This window comes from Rhinatrema bivittatum, chromosome 3 (genome assembly GCF_901001135.1).
Source record: "Rhinatrema bivittatum chromosome 3, aRhiBiv1.1, whole genome shotgun sequence".
Taxonomy (NCBI): domain Eukaryota; kingdom Metazoa; phylum Chordata; class Amphibia; order Gymnophiona; family Rhinatrematidae; genus Rhinatrema; species Rhinatrema bivittatum.
In genome coordinates, this window is record NC_042617.1 from 244,014,964 (window position 1) to 244,032,276 (window position 17,313).

Genomic DNA, 17,313 nt, shown 5'->3' on the forward strand with positions numbered 1-17,313 from the left:
AATCAATTAGCAAACCTATTACTAGATCAAGCAATTTTTTTTAAACCCAGTGGACTTACAGAAAATGAAGGAAGAACTCCCAATAGTAAAATCAGAATAGTTCACCTGCAGCAAAGTATCTTCAGTCTAGTCTTCACTGCCACATACCTGTCTGAAAACACTTTCCCCTGCACAGCATAGAGTCTCCCCAAAGACACCAGCAGCAGAGAGATGGCCCTGGCCTGGTCTGACTATTAAAGGAAAGGAAATCATTAATAATTTTACCTTCCTCTTTATCCAGTCAAAGCAGGCCAGACTAGTGTAATGTACCCAAGCCACTCCCTCAGAGTGGAATGCAGCCCCAAGCTTTTGCAACCCCACTGTTGTGGAGAAGATTGCCTCTAGAGATCTGACATTTAGGCAGCAATGCCTATCAAGGGTATACAAATATTATCCTGTCACAGTTTTACAAATCTTTAAGGAGACCCAATTGCAACTGTGCCCACAAAAGGAGCCCCAATTCCACCCACAAAAGAGCCTAGGCCCTGATGGAGTAAGGCTTCTGTAACTAGCTCCTAAATCTTGACCAACCCTAAATCCTGAGAGGCCATCTCATCATGCTGTGTTTGACCATACAGAACAAAAAATAATCAGAGTGCATAGAAAATGAAAGGGATCTGATGAGATCTTAAGATATTTCCACATGTTCAAGGGATGAAAGAATGCATAGCCAAGAAAAAGGCTCCCCACAAGAAGTGCTTGCATATCAGACACCTTCCAAGCCAAACAACAGATAGGAAGGTAGTCTCCATCTAAGCAGCCTTAAGAAATAGCCTTAACACACCAAAAATGAAAAACTAAGATTAGGAGGGATACGAGATCCTGTCAAGAAGACCAAATCAAAATTCAGATCCCAGAGGGGAGGCCTAACATCCCTCCTTCCCCGACAGAAGCAAGACCATGGTGGAACCAGGCTGCTAGCGCTAACCTTTGAAAAGGAGATAGATAGAATAGCTTTTAAGGTAAATAAAAGGAGAAAGCCAACTGGTGCTCAGCAGCACATGGTTCAGAAGGAGGTATCTGCAAAGGATACTAATGAAGATACCCAAAATAAACTCACATGAAAATTAAATATAAAAAATGTTATATGTTTCAAACTGTTTCCAGACAACCAAACGTCTCAGAAAATGTTTTTTATAGAAAGTGGTAATTTCATATCATGATTACAGGTACCATCCCGGTTACCTACCAATGTTATAATAATCAACTAACCACTTATGTCAAAGTTTCTAGAACTTTGACTTGCTACGCTGAGCATGCCCAACATGCCCCCCTATACCACGCATCCATGTGAGGTCTTCTCTTCAGTCTTATAACATAGAATTAGACAATCAAAAAAACAGGAGAAACCCAACTCTGCGAGGTAGCAGGCAGGTTTCATGAAGACTAACATCCTGCTGTCCTCAGAAAACACCTGTTACAAATAAGCAACTCTGCTTTCTCTTAGGACAAGCAGGATGGAAGTCCTCACATGGGTGAATTCCTAGCTACAAGCTGTCCCCCTAATATAAAAGGGGACCAACAAACACCCAGTCAGGTGTCAGTGGGCACACCAACAATGGTGGTGTTGGTAACAAGAGGGGGAGACAACCTGAACCCAAACAATGTGCCCTAAGTGGGAGAGTGTTGGGTTCTACGCCTCGAACAGATTCTGAAGGACAGATTGGCCAAAACTACTATTGCATTGCCATCCCTATCCAAGCAAATCATGAGATGTGAATGTGTGGAGAGAACTCCATGTCGCAACCTTGCAGATCGACTCCACGGAAACTGCTAGCAAGTGGACCGATTCTGTCATAGCTCGGAGAGAATGAGCCTTGACATGACCCTCTAGATGCAGTCCCTACTTGGGCATAAGGAGATGCATTCTGCTAACCAATTCGATAGTGTCCATTTGGCAACAGCAATGCTCAACCTATTTCTATCAAAAGAAACAAAAAGTTGGATGGACTGTCTATATGCTTCTGTCCACTCCAGATAGAAGGCTAAGGCTCGCTTGCAGTCCAAACTGTGCAGGGCTTGTTTGCCTTAGTGTGAATGGGACAAAGGAAAAATTATTGGCAGGACGATGGTCTGGATAAGATGGAAGTCTGTTACCACCTGAAGCAGGTACTTAGGGTGCATACGCAAGACCACCCTGTCATAACATTTAGTGTAAGGAGGATAAGTCACTAAGGACTGTAGCTTGCTGACCCTGCGTTCTGAGGTAACCACCACCAAAATTATGAACTTCCAGGTCAGGAACTTCAGGACACAAGTGCACAGTGGCTCAAAAGGAGCTTTCATCAGCTGAGCTAACACCATAATGAAGTCCCAAGACAGTGAGAGTCCTTAGGGGAGGCTTCAACTGAAGCAAGTCCCACAGGACATGTACAATTATAAGCTGTATAGAGCTGGGCATACCATCTACACCATGTCAATTGCACTCAAATGAACTCTAATGGAGTTGGTTTTCAAGTCAGCTTCTGATAGCTGTAAAAGGTAAATCAAGCAGTTTTTGTGTGGGGCAGGAGAACAGATCTAGGGCCGTCTGCTCACCCCACACATAAAACCTCAATTTCAGTCCATAAGGCTTTCTAGTGGCCATCAGGACCCAAGATATCTTCTGAAAAAGAAAGTGGTTACAAAACTAACCTCCCAACATCCTGGCTATGAGCGAGAGGGCCTGGAGGTTGGGATGTCTCAACCTGTTTTGATCTTGCATGATGAGATCTGAGAAAGTCCCCAGACTGATCAGTTTCCGGATGAATAACTCCCACAGGAGTGGAAACCAGACCTGTCTCAGCCAATAAGGGGCTATGAGAATCATAGGCTAGGCATAATTTACAAACTGTTGCATAATGATTCAAATCCTTGGCTGGTATCGATACTCAAAGCCTATAAACCAACATGTCAACTGTGCTCTATGGAGAAAAATCTGCTATAAGTCTCTACAGTGAAAATAGCTAGACTGAAAATCACATGAAATCAAGCGTTCTGTGTGGCAGGCCTGAGGCGATAATGTACTGTCTTCTATGAGTGTTTTCAAAACGGCTTTAAAGACCTTCTTATTCAAACAGGCATTCCAGTAACTCAGATTTCTTGTTCTTTCTAAAAGTTTTATTATATTTGTTTTTATTTCTCAGCCTATATAATATTGTACTTGAATTGTTTTTATTCATTATTTCTGTAAACCGCTGTGAACTACCCCAAGAACAAGCAGGTTAAAATAAATTTATAAATAAATTCTAAAGGTTTCAGAGATTGGTTATCCACCAAAGTTATCCTTGTTCAAATGAGCAACCAATTTGCAATATACTACATCTGCAGACTTGTATCTCCCATGGCAGGAGGCCATTCAGCTGTGGGGACTGGGCTATATATCAGGGTCTGATACTTAGGGCCACATACCTGGCAGGCATGGAGAATATCCTTGCAAACTGGCTGACTTAGTCCTTGGAACCCCCTTGAGTGGCCCTTGACCTGGGGGTTGGCACATCAGATTTTCTGCCATTGGAGCACATCAGTGGATCTGTTCACAACATCTCAGAACAGGAAGGTTCCTCTCTTCCGTTCCAGAAAGTGGCACCCAGCAAGCTAGCCTTGGATGTCTTTGCCCTAGATTGGGGCAGGGGACTGCTGTGCACATATCTTCCAAATCCACTAGTAGTGCAGACTTTGAAGTTAAAAGAAGGACCACGATTCTCATAGCCCCCTTTTGACTGAGTCATATCTGATTCCCACTCCTCCAGGCGAGGTCCATTAGGAAACCAATTGGATTGGGGACTTCCCCCAAATGTCATCACTCAGAATCAGGGTAGGTTGCGCTATCCCAACATCAAGACATTGTTGCTTACTGCTTGGATGTTGAGAGGTTTACTGTGCAACCCCTTGTTATGAGTTCTTTTAGCTTCAACAAAGGATTCCAGTAGAAAATCCTATGGATATAAGTGGAGGAGGTTTACCATGTGATGTGAGCAAAAGACTATAGATTTTCTCCTATTCTACACAAACTACTTGATTACCTTCTACATTTGCCTGAGTCTGGTCTCAAGAACAACTCCCTAAGAGTTAACCTTAGTGCAGTTGGCACCTTCCATCACTATGTAGAAGGTTAGCTCATCTCTGTGCAGCCTTTAGTTGTCCAGTTAATGTGGGGCCTGCTTCATTTGAAACCTTCCATCAGGCCTCCCACTGAGTCTTGGGACCTCAACATGGTTCTGACCCAGCTGATGAATGCCCCCTTTGAGCCATGGCAGTCTTGTACCCTGAAGTACTTAACCTGAAATGTTGTGATTTTAGTGGTGTGCAGGGTCAGTGAGCTCCAGACTCTAGTACGGGGGGTTAAACTCATTTTCGCCGAGGGCCACATCAGCCTTATGGTTGTCTTCAAAGGGACATTAGTAATTCTGCGACTGTATAAATGTAGCTATGTCAGTTAGGCATAGTTACATTTATAGCCCAATGAAGGCAACCATAAGGCTGAACATATTGTTAAATAACACAAAACAGGGTTGTAAAAATGCTTACCTATTTTGTTTTCTAGCTGGATGTCTGACACCGTTTTCCCGTGGTCAGTGTGTCTGGTTATAGGTCTTGTGCTGTAGCAATCCGTAAAACAGTGTGGAGGTTGTCAACGGTAATGTGTGATCTATGCTTAGTCTTGTTTAGATTCATTATCGAAAACATGTGTTCACATAGATAGGTGCTCCCAAACATTTACAGAATATGGGCAGCATGAAGTCGGGGCTGTGGAATCAAAGCAGGGGATAGTAGATGGTAAAAGTCCTCAATTTTAGCATCCTGGAACTTTGCTCTCAGCTCATTATCACTTTGAACATCAATTAATTCCAGCTGAAGATGATGGGTTGATGTCGGTACTGAAAGGATTGGTTACGATGGCAAAGCTTGAGTACTGTGTTCTAAAGTCAGAGAAGCGCCGATCAAACTCATTAATTAACCGGCTCAATTTGGTAGCCAACCGAAAAGTTGAAAAAGCACCGGGAAATGAGGCTGAGATGCTCTGACAAACAGGAAAGTGAACAAGATTGTCCTGGTTCACTTGGGACTTCCATACATGAAGTTTACGCTGGAAAGCTGTGATCATGTCAGACATCTGCATGATGGCTTGTTCTCTCCCAACTGAATCAGAAGCTGCAGGGACGAAATCTCTTATGTCACACAAAATAGCAAAATCACACAGCCAGTTTGGATCCAACACTTCAGGCAAGGGTTTTCCTTCTTTGCATGAAAAGTGCAATTTCTTCTTTAAGCTCAAAAAATTGTTTAAGGACCGCACTCCTACTCAGCCACCTTACTTTTGTATGGTAGGACACGTCTCCATGCTCTGAATCCATCTCCTGCAAAAACACCTGGAACTGTCGATGATTAAAGCTATGCGCCCGAATGGAGTTCACTATTTTCGTGGCCGTGGTCATTATATTATCGAGTTCCAGAACCTTTCCACACACAGCTTCTTGATGGATAATGCAATGATACGTTATCAAACGTGTGTGGCAGTTAATTCCTTGTATTTTCTCCTTCATTAATCCAAACAAGCCTGTTTTTTTCTCCACATATGGCAGGTGCACCATCAGTAGTTAGACCCACCAATTTTTCCCAGGATAATTTGTTTACTTATGGACTTCTCCACCGCATCAAAAATGTCCTTCCCTCTTGTCATCCCATGCATGGCAGCTACATCCAAGAGCTCCTCAGTGATTTATTTATTTAAACGGTTTTATATACCGACAACCGTTTGCACATCGTGTCGGTTTACATGTAACTTACAACCAATGTATATGTAGGCATTGCCTTTACAAAGAACAAATAAAGATGTCTGCCTTCACGCCTCTTATAAAAATGGATAGATGTGCTGTATCTGTGTTGTCTGTGCTTTCATCAACAGCTAATGAAAAAGCCAGATAACTGCATGTCTCTTCGGCCAGCTGTGTTGTCATATTTCCTACTAGTTCTTTAACTGTTTACGATGGTGTTTCTTGACAAACTGACATTTTTAAAACTCTGTATCAGATCGGGGCACACCTGCTCACACACCTTTAGCATGCACCTCTTCAAAAATTTACCCTCTGAAAAACACTTAGAAGTCCGAGCGATTTATTCAGCCACAATAAAGCTAGCTTTCACTGCTGCATTATTTTGGGCTGCAGCTTTTGTGAACATCTTCTGCTGCGATTGCAGACTGACTTTAATTCTTGGACCATTTATTGTTTTTCTTGGAGGCTATATTTAGCATACTTACTTCCATGTTTGGTCTCAAAATGCTGATGTATATTGTATTCCTTGAACACCACCACTGCCTCATAACACAAGACATACTGTTTTTTCTCCTTGAAGCACAAACAAGTATTTGCTTTCCCATCTTTCATAAAATTGTCTTCCTTCTGCATCAACTTTTCTCTTGTTGGACATTTTGGGATTCAAATTGTTCCACCAGAGATGTGGTGCATCACCTAAGTAAAAGACCAAGATGTCCTTTAGGACCATTTTGCTGTCACATAAGTGCACCCTCAGAGAGCCTGCTGTCACATAACCACTGCCCCCACAAAGAGTCTGCTGCTATATTGCCCCCAGAGAGCCTGCTGCCATATTTCCCCCAGCCTCCAGAGAGCCTGCTGCCACCAGTTGTATTTACCTGCTCCGCTCCTGCTCCACGTGGGCACAAAAAGAAAATGGCGCCCGGCCCTGTGATGATCTGTGCATCGCGACTCCACCTCCATGCTACGTTGAAGCAGAGCTGGGGCATGATGCGCATGTGATTGCTGAGCGGCCGGGACGGGATTGGTGATTGCATGGGGGAAGTGCCTACAGTGCTGTGGCACATTCTCACCCATTTCTCCTCAGCCACCCATATCACTGGTGGGCCACAAAAAACAAGGCCGCGGGCCAGATTTGGCCCACATGCCTTGTTTGATCCATGTGCTCTAGTAACGTATTCACCTTATATCAAAATTTATCATGATAGGATGGACTTATGCACCCATCTTAAGTTTCTGCCTAAGGTGATGTTGAAATTCCATCATAACCAGTCAATCATCCTTCAACATTTTTTCCTAGGCCACATGTTTTCCAGGATGAACAAGCATTGCACAGTTTGGACTGCAAAAGAGCCTTGGCCTTCTACCTGGAACACACTGAAGCCCACAGAACGTCTACCCAATTCTTTGTTTCTTTTGATACAAACAGCCTGAATATTGCCATTGCCAAATAGATATATCAACATGGCTAGTAGATTGAATCTTCTGTTATGCCCAGGAGAAGCTGAATCTGGTGGGCCATGAGGTTTACACTGTTCGAGCCATGACAGTGTCGGTGGCTCGAAGGAAATCTGAAAGGTTGCAACTTGGAGTTCTCTCCGTTCATTCATATCTCACTACTATTTGGACAGAGATTCCCAACACGACAGTAGGTTTGGCCAGTCTGTTCCGTAGAATTTGTTTGAGGTGTAGAACCCAACTCCTTCCTCTACTAGGGCCTATTATTTTGTTCTAGGCTGCCCCTCATAGATTAAATGACAAGAGGTGGGTGGCACTTTATAGACTAATGTGTATGAGCAAAACAAAAAAAAAGGAATCCCTATTTAGACCTAATCATAAATATTCAAAACAATATTGTTCTATTTACAAAATTGATACACAACTCTTCATTGTACAAAATCATACAAAATATTTAATTACATACACATTAACATCACATGTGGGATTTTTTACCCACCGGTGAGAAGTTGTACATGTGCATGCGATGCAAAGAGCTCCTGGCTCTCAGAGAACGAGTCCGATCTCTGGAGGCTAGAGTGGCAGACCTGAAGGAGCTGAGGCAGACAGAGAGGTATATGGATGAGACCTTCAGGGACATAGTAGCCAAGTTCCAACTTCAGCGGCATTGGTCCTGGCGCTGTAAGTAAGAGCTTGCATACATCCTCTTCAGGCCCAAATTTACTTGGTGTGGCTGCTGCTGCTGCTGGAATCAACCAAACATAGCTTGCAATGGTGGTTAGAATACAAGCACTTGGATGGGGGTGGGGGGGGGGTAGATTTAGTACCTCCACTCTGAATCATAATAATGTCAGATACAGATCTGTTGGGTGGGGAAGCACACTGCCAAGAGCTTATGACTCGGGGACAGTCAAGCTGGTTCATCAACCATCTAGAGGCCAGAGCAATTCAAGTTGCTCTTCTCGAATTTGCACCTCAGTTAGGTCAGCCGATTAGAGTAATGAACGACCATGCCACTGCAGTGGCATGTTTATAAATCAAGTTTGAACCAAACGTCTTCAGGTTTTGTTGGTAACGGACCTGCTTCTTCTTTGAGCAGAGTTGAATTTGTGAACCTGGTCAGCATTCCACAAAGCAGGCGTAGGCAGTATGCAGGTGGATTATCTCTGTCACAGTGTCTTAGACTGGGGTATAGGGTCTTTTGCCAAAGGCCTTCAATCTAATTGTCATTAGGTGGAGTCTGCTGGACCTGAACTTGGTGGCGACCAACAAGAATGCAAAGGCGAACAGGTTTTTTGATTTGGTTTTTTTTTGTAATTGTTGGTTGTATTGGAAAATAAACAATGTACAGAATGATATCAGAAATGTACAGATATGCATAGTCATCATTGTATACATAACAACCAACGTAGAAGTCTTGAAAGTGTAAGAACATAACCAGTACAAGGATTAATCTCTAATATGTCAGCACATCTGTGGAGAAATTAAACACATCTGCTGTACCCTAACATGTCTCCATTGTCTGATTACTTTTCAATTTTTCCCTTGAGAGCCATCCCCTGGCACCCTCCCTTCCCCCTTTTCCCGCTTTCTCCCTCCCCCCCCCCCCCCCCAACCCGCCCCAAACCCTATATGCCTACAAGATAGTTTCTACTACAATTGCAGAGTGCATTTTTTCCAGGTGCAGTAAGGCTTCCATATATTATGGAATTTCTGAACTCTTTGATTCCGAATGGCAGTGAGATACCCCAGCTGGTATACTTTATCTACCCTACTCATTACATTCAAGAGGTTGGGTGTATTTACTCTCTTCCACATATAAGCTATTTCGCACCGAGTTGCTATCAGATACTGGAGCGTTAAAGAGTTTAGTGATTCTCCTATGGAGTCCTCCAGCAGACTTAACAGACATATTTTAGGAGCCAGGGTTATGCGGACACCTAGTACTTCGAGAAGGTGCTATAATACTGATTCCCATGTTTTCACCATCTTAGGGCAAGTCCACCACATGTGAAAGAATGTTCCCTGCTCCCCGCACTGCCTCTAGCACAGCGAAGTAACCCTGTTATTCAATTTATGTAGGCGCTCTGGTAACATATACCACCTATATAGCAATTTATAGCCATTTTCTTTGGCAGCTGATACCGAGCTCCTGCTCATATTTTTGTGACATAAGTCCCATTCTAGGTCCGATAGCTCGCCCACAAGGTCCACTTACCACCTGGACTGATAGGTCATCTTAGTCTTGGTCTGGGGTCCACTATTAAGAATTCTATAAACTCTGGATATTGGGCGATGAGAAGGTCCAATCTGCCCACATAACATTTCAAACTGTGTCCTATCAGTGGAGAAGGCTTCTGGAGCCCCTTCCGCTATAAAGTAGTGTGCTAATTGGAGAGATGAGTACCTATCCAATGGTGTCAAATCATAAATATTTTGCAGTTCGGCATATGGGATTAATTGAGAACCCGAGTAAAACTGTCCTATCCGGGTCAGATCTTTACCCCGCCCCCTGTTGATAAAAGTCCTATCCATTCCCGGGAGGAAGGCAGGATCGTACAAAAAGGAGGTATAGTAGTGCACTCTCTTGTCCCCCACAAGAAAGGACCGCCATTTCAACCAAACTTTAAGCAAACCTGCGAAAAGGGTGTCAGGTGTTTGCTATTATCTCCCCCCCCCCCGATTTACTCCAGACCCTGTAGTCCAGGGGTGGGGCATCCGCTACCGGCTGCGCTATGATGATCCAGGGTTTTACATCCTTCTGCCCATGCCATGCCGCCCCTAACATGATAGCTGAGTAATACCAAAATAGATTGGGAATATAGAGTCCCCCCTTATCTTGTCTCTGTAGAGTACATGTTTGGAGACCCTGGGGGGGGGGGGTTTCCTCTTCCATATGAAGCGAAAAATCTTTCTCTGCCATATATATGCATTGCTCCCTCCGGAACCTCAACAGGCAAGGTTTGAAACAGATAACAGAAGCGTGGTAATACATTCATTTTAATCACCGCGATCCTGCCGAACCACGAGATGTCTGATCTGTCCCATCTATCCATATCTTGTTGTATTTGATGGATTAATGGATCGTAATTTAGTTGATATAAATGGTCGAGATTAGTTCCAATTTTGACTCCTAGGTATTTTATATAGTTTTTAGCCAAACGGAATGGAAGAGAACCCCCCACATCGGCATACTGCTCTGCTGGCAAAAACACGTTTAATATTTCAGATTTGTCAGCATTAATTTTAAAACCTGATAGCCGTCCAAATTGAGTGAGTTCTTCCAGTAGGGTTTGTAGAGAGTTTCCTGGTTCGGATATAGTGAATAACAGGTCATCCGCAAAGAGCAATATCTTGTAGTCAGTCTCTCCTACACAAATTCCCCGTATCTGATCATGGTTCCGCACTCTAGCCGCTAGCGGTTCGAGCGACAGGGCAAACAGAAGAGGTGATAGGGGGCAGCCCTGTCTAGTCCCTCACTTGACCTCAAAAGGATCAGAGTAGGCTCCATTGATTTTAATTCTGGCTTCTGGGTGTCTGTACAGCTTTTGTACCCATGTAATAAATGAGTCACCTAAGCCCATTCTCTCCAGTACTTGAAATAGGTAGGGCCAATGCACTCGATCGAAAGCCTTTTCGGCGTCGACTGATGCCGGTATGCACTGACGCTGAGCCCACCACATCAGTTCAACCACCCTACGGACATTATCTGACGCTAATCGTCCAGGTATAAACCCCGACTGATCCACCGCCACTAACAAGGGCGCCACCCTCCCCAAGCATAGGGCTAGGGCTCGGGCCAATATCTTAAGGTCTATGTTGATCAAGGATATTGGCCTGTAGGAGCCACAGAGTGTATGATCCCTCCCGGGTTTCACCAATACTGTGATGCCCGCCGTATTGGCTGCGGGTGCAATCGAACCATCAGATCTTAGGGCTTTATACATATTCACTAAGGGCGTTACTAATTCGGCACTGAATAGCTTATAATACCTGACAGTATATCCATCCAGACATGGGGCTTTTCCTATTTTGAGATCCTTAATAATACTCAGGATTTCCCCCTTGGACAATTCAGCATTGAGTTTTTCCCTGTGCTCATGAGGTAGTACTGCTGTATCAACCCCATCTAGATAATGTGTTATATCCAAAGGAGAGTACTGAGGTTCAGCTTCGTATAGCATCCGATAGAAGTGTGTGAATCGGCGCCCAATATCTGCCTGGGAATACACAATGTTTCCCTGAGCGCCCCTAATCTTTGTAATCTGAGTTTGAGCATCCCTCTATTTTAACTTTCTCACAAGGAGACAACCTGCCTTGTTGCCAAACTCATAATGCTGCTATTTCAACCGCTCTAATTGGTAGGCAATTTTAACAAGCTCTAAATTATGTAAAGCCTGTCTCGCTGCCTTCAGGCAGCCTAAAGTGAGCTCATCGGGGGATCGTTTGTCTAATTTCCAATTTGTTAATTCTTTCCAATAGGGCAAGCCGCTCTTTTTCTCTGTCCTTCTTTACGTGCGCCGCCCTCGCTATAAGCAAGCCTTGTACATAAGCCTTTAAGCTATCCCATAATGTTCCAGGAGATACCTCCCCATTATTATTACAAATCAAGAAGGCCTGGATTTCCTCCTTCAAATGGGCCACAATGGTGTTATCATCTAGAAGGCTATCATTTAGACGCCAGAATTTTGTATCCGCTGACGTCCCCCCAGTAGCTATGCATATCCATATTGGCGCATGGTCGGACCATGTGATGATCCCTAATTCCGCTTCTGTGATCGAACCCACAAGCTGCTTGTCTATTAAGAAATAGTCTATTCTGGAGTATGATTTATGTGGGTGGGAGTAGAAGGTATAATTGCGCGTAGATGAGTTGCGCAATCGCCATATATCCGTGAGTCCTCTGCAGTTAAGTGTTTAAGTGCTAGTCTGTTTGTCCTGCTACCGCCCCCACCTGTGTTAGAGTTATCAAGGTAAGGGTACCTAGTGAGGTTAAAATCCCCCCCGATAATAAGATGGCCCTCAGACCACTCGCTTATGAGGTTGGAGATCTTTGTCAGAAAGGTTGCCTGATCTGTGTTAGGTGCATAGACATTCAGAAGGGTGTATATTTTGTCATGTATCTTCACCTTCACTAGCAGATATCTACCTTCCACGTCCCTTAACACTGTAAGTAATCTAACACCAAATGTTTAGAAAACAGCATTCCCACCGCACTGTACTTATGATGCACTGATGCTGCCGCGTGGAAAGTCTGTGGGGTACCTCTTAGATGCTAATAGGCGTTCATGCCACTTGGTAGGGTGTGTTTCTTGACAAAATATAATATCGGCACGCAGTGCCTCCAATTCTCGAGTGAACACCTGCTGTTTAGTATTAGTTTGCAGCCCTTTTACATTGATAGAGATGATTTTTACAGACCCCATAACCTAAGTCTTAACCGCCCACCTCCCGAGCTCTGTTTCTGCAGTACTCTCCTCGATATGCCCTGGGGTCATCCTGGCTCTGCTTTGAAACTACCATAACCATGTACAACCTAGACATCCCTTGAGACCCCTCACCTCCCACCGCTCCCTCCCTTCCCTCCCTCCTTCCCCCCTTCCTTCCCCTGTCTGGTCCACATTCTCTCATGTGGAATTTTCCCTGGAGAGTTTCGACGTCACCGCCGGTCATTATGGCGCACCATCCCCCACCCCCGGCCCCAACAGGTAACTAATCAGAAGAGGAGCGTTAACTTGATGAGAATGTGAGATCCCTCCCCAACACCTGAATAGAGTAGTAATGCAAAACTGTATGATTCAATTGACTTCAACCTGTTATAGTGAAAATAACCTTGTCATATTGCGTATTACTCAGTCTGAAGGCGTACTAAGGTCCTCAGGCTGCGTCCTCTCTGGTCTCATCCAGGTCCTTGCGATGATACTGATGGTTCCCCTGATTGCCTCCGAAGACGCCGGTCTCCTTTGTCCACTCTCTTCCAGTGAGGACATTCCGCTCTGTTTGTCCCATTTAAAGTGGCTGCATTCTCAGATTTCTTTGGGACCTCCAGGGTTAGGCCCGCCTCCCGAAGTATGTCCTCTGCCTCGGATACACTGTGGACCCTGGAGTTGACTCCGTTGAGTGTAAAATTGAGGCCAAATGGAAACAACCAGCGGTAGCGTATGTTTTGGGATCGCAATGATTGTATGATGTCCCGGAATTCCCTAGTTTTTTATTGTTGTCATTGCCAAGTCCTGGAATACCTCAATCTTGTGGGTCTGCCACGTTAAAGTCCCACTTTTCCTCGCCACTTGAGCCACCCTCTCCTTTACTGTGAAGCTGTGAAAACAGGCTATGATGTCTCGTGCCTGATTGTTGCGAGGGCTGCCCATAGCTCTGTGGGCGCGTTCTAGTACCAATTCCTTGCGGTGTTCCTCTCCTCCAGTGGGGTATAGCAACATATCACAAATGTCCTTCACCACTTTAAAGCTGTCACGATATTCCTCTGTTTCGGGCACACCGTGGAAATGTAAATTTATGCAGCGCGATCTGTTCTCTATATCTTCAACATGCAAATTAAGTTCTTGGGCTTCTCTCAGCTTCTCTCAGCTTTTCCTGCTCTTCCCTGAGCTTACTGACCTCAGTTTGTTGCTCCTCCAGACCCGTTTCAGCATCATCCACTCTTCCCCTGAGGTCTCTGATGTCACTTTGCATATTCTCCAAAATGTCCCTGATTTCTCTTCTGAATCGGGCCATATCCCCTCTCAACTCCTGGAACCAGCTTTTGAATTCCTGTTTCGAGGGGATGTCAGAGCCCTCCGCGGTCGGGGCCGAGTCGGCATCTGCATTTTTCTCCACCCCGGGCGCCATTTTGTCTCCGGACCCGATTGCCAACATCACTGCCGCCAAAGCAAAGGCGAATCTGTTCAGGTCCGTTTTTTTTCTCTGTGTTGTCATAGTAAGCGCCCCGGGGTTCTGCTATGATTTTTGCGGGCAGAGCCAGGCGTCTAAGCCGCCGATGGTGGAGGATCCCAGGGGTGGAGGGCGCGAGCCACTCGTTCAAGCAGCCATCTTAGCGGGTTGCGTCACCGCTCTCTTCCCGAACCGGTTTTTGAGTCCCAGAAGAGACTTTGTTTCAGAAGAGATTCTCATTCATCCGGAATTGATGCCATGATTCAGGAGTGGTCATTGGGGAAAACATTATTTGCCTTTTCTCCTTGGACCATGACAAGCAGTATATTTCAGAAGATTACAGGTCTCCGGGACTAGTTCTGATAGCTCTGGATTAGCATCTGATGCCGTATTATTCGGATCTCTCGTGGATGTTGTGGGACAGCTGCCTTTGGCTTCTGCCTCACAGGGATCTGTTGTGCGAGGGCCTAGTGTTTCATAGGGATCCAGATTGATTTTTGTTTTACAGTTTGGCCTTTGAGAGGGCGTGTTTGATGAAGAAGGGATATTCTCCAGCTGTAGTGGCAATGCTCCTAAAGGCTAGAAAATTTTCCACTTTCTTGATTTTTGTACAGACTTGGAGAGTGTGAAGATTGGTGCTTGGGACAGCAGTGCGTTCCTTGTTGCAGCTCTGTTCCATTGATTCTAGATTTTTTGCAGGAGGGCCTTTCCAAGAGCATGGCATTTAAAAGCTCGAAGGTACAGGTCATAGCTCTCGCATGCTATAGAGGTCAGATTCAAGGCAAGATTCTATCCTCACATTTGGATGTGTCTAGATTTTTGAGAGGTGTTAAAGCATATTAGACTTCCATTCTGTATTCTGGTTCTGCTTTGGGATCTGAACTTAGTTTTGTCGTCCTTGATAGGCTTGCAGATTTTCCCCCTTAAGGATATCTCCTTAAGGCTGTTTGCCTTGAAGACTGTCTTCCTAGTTATCTGCTCTGCTTGGCTGATGAAGTTGCAAACACTATATTGTAAGGAACCTTTCTTGTTGGTTACAGAGTCAGCTTCGCATAGTCTCTTCCTTTCTACCAAAGATAATGTCAAAGTTTCACCTGAATCAGTCTATTTGTTTACCTTCTTTTAGCAGGCAGACGTATTCTGAAGACTACCAACTTCTTTGCCCCTTGGATGTGAGAAGACATCTTTTGCAATATCTCATGATCACTAGCACTTTTAGGAGATCTCGCCATCTTTTTATTCTGTATTGGGGGTGCAAAGAAAGAGGCAGCCTCTAGAGTTATGGTGGCCTGTTGGATTGAGGAGGTGATTACAATGGCTTATGGGGGAGTCTGCTCCCTTGCCGAAACAGGTATGGGCTCAGGCTACTTCATGGGCAGAGTTGTGGTTGGTGTCTCCATTGGAGATTTGTAAAGTGGCTACCTGGTTTTCTTTGCATAACTTCTCTAGACATTACTGTCTGGATGTTAGGGAGGAGGGCACTGCAGTGATGCGGGAGGCTTGGACAGCATCCTGCCCTGTTAGGGAGTAGCTTGAGTATATCCCATTGGTATGGTCTAATCTGACTGGATGATTAATTTCCTTTCCTTGATTACAGTCAGACCAGTCCATGACCCTCCCTGTGATGCTGATAAGTTTATGGTCTTCGTACATGTTTTGCAGAAATGGTGTATGGCAGACAGTCTCAGCAGAATTTGGCAACATACTGCTGGCCTCTATCTGACATGGGTGTGTGTGTTGACAATTCTGCTTATGTTTCTGCTTATGTATTCTTCTGGAAATCTGCTGGTTTGCAAAAAAATTTTTTTTAAAGTGAAAGAACCGATAATATGGTTTTATTGTTGATTGTCCTAAAGCTGTCCACAGTTAGCTTGTTACAGAAATACTGGCAGGTTGGAATCAGCACAGATATATAAGGAGTGACATCAGCGAGCCTGTTAATCCGTCTCCGTTTGTTGGTTGGCATGCATAACCCATTGGTATGGACTGGTCGGACTGTATTCGTGGAAAGGAAATTATCAGATAAGTAATTTCACCATTTATATTGTATTCAGGCTTCTTTTCAGTGTCTAAAATCACAAATACGCTATATTATGTGGTACAATAATTAATGTCTCCTGAGAAGAGGCTCAGGCCTGAAATGGAGTCTAGCTTGTTGGGATTGAAGTGGGTAGATATAGCAATGTGAAAGAGCCTGTGTAGGCCATACCTGTATTCTGGAATAAAGCCAATGGTATTCCTTAATCTTATAACTAGTAAAAATCATCAGATTTATTCAACTTGAACCTTGTGAATTTGGCATGAATTGAGAAATGAGAAACTGAATTTTGATTTGAGACCTTTCACAGGTCCCTTTCATATGGTAATTTCCAGTGATGGAGCCACTATCTGAACTATATAACTTATGAATTGTAAGGAAATGGAACATTTGAGAATATTACAATAACATCCTACAATTCAATAGTGCATATTTGTCCAATATTAAAGCAATCAATATACCTCATCTGCATTCTCTGCTTACAAGCCACATGTTATCATTTTCTTCTTTGCTTTTTTTTTTTTTTTGGCAGGTATGACCCGAGAAAAGGAATGGAGAGCCTGGAGGACACTTGGGTCTCCCGAGCCAATGCCCTGCAGAGGAAAGGGCGAGCAGGGCGTGTAACTTCAGGGGTGTGTTTCCATCTTTTCACCAGTCATCATTACCAGAAGCAGCTGGTAGAGCAGCAGCTTCCAGAAATACAAAGAGTGCCCCTGGAGCAGCTCTGTCTCAGGTAAGGGGTCCTGCCAGCTGCACAGAGTAAGAGACCTTATACGCAAGGCCTATTTTTAACTCCCTCTCTAATGACTAGATATTCTGTTTACTTGTATTAATTCAAGAAATAGCTGTGGAAACTCAGTTTCTCAGATATAATAATTATGCAAATATATATATATTTTTTTTATTTAGCATTTTTTATATACAGAGGTATAGCATAGTTGCCTTCACTCCGGTTTACATTTAGAACAACTTGTTACATTGAAAGGTTTTTGAACTTTAAATTTAACAATAATGAGAAATGGCATAAAATAGAAGTATGAACAGAAACAGGAAATAAACAGGCTATTTTAAATAAATAAAGATTGCACCTGCATATTAGACTATGTAGTAAAGTTTGGCTGTGGTGTACAT

The 17,313-nt window shown here is 44.0% G+C and overlaps 1 protein-coding gene across 9 annotated transcripts in view; it reads left to right on the forward strand.

The window, feature by feature from the left end:
- DHX57 (DExH-box helicase 57) overlaps positions 1 to 17,313 on the forward strand; it is a 473,349-nt gene that overhangs the window by 243,310 nt on the left and 212,726 nt on the right. For all 9 annotated transcript variants that reach the window (XM_029594371.1, XM_029594374.1, XM_029594373.1 and 6 more), the window contains one exon: positions 16,715 to 16,915. In XM_029594371.1, coding sequence (XP_029450231.1) covers positions 16,715 to 16,915 — 201 coding nt within the window. The remainder of the gene's footprint in view (positions 1 to 16,714; positions 16,916 to 17,313) is intronic.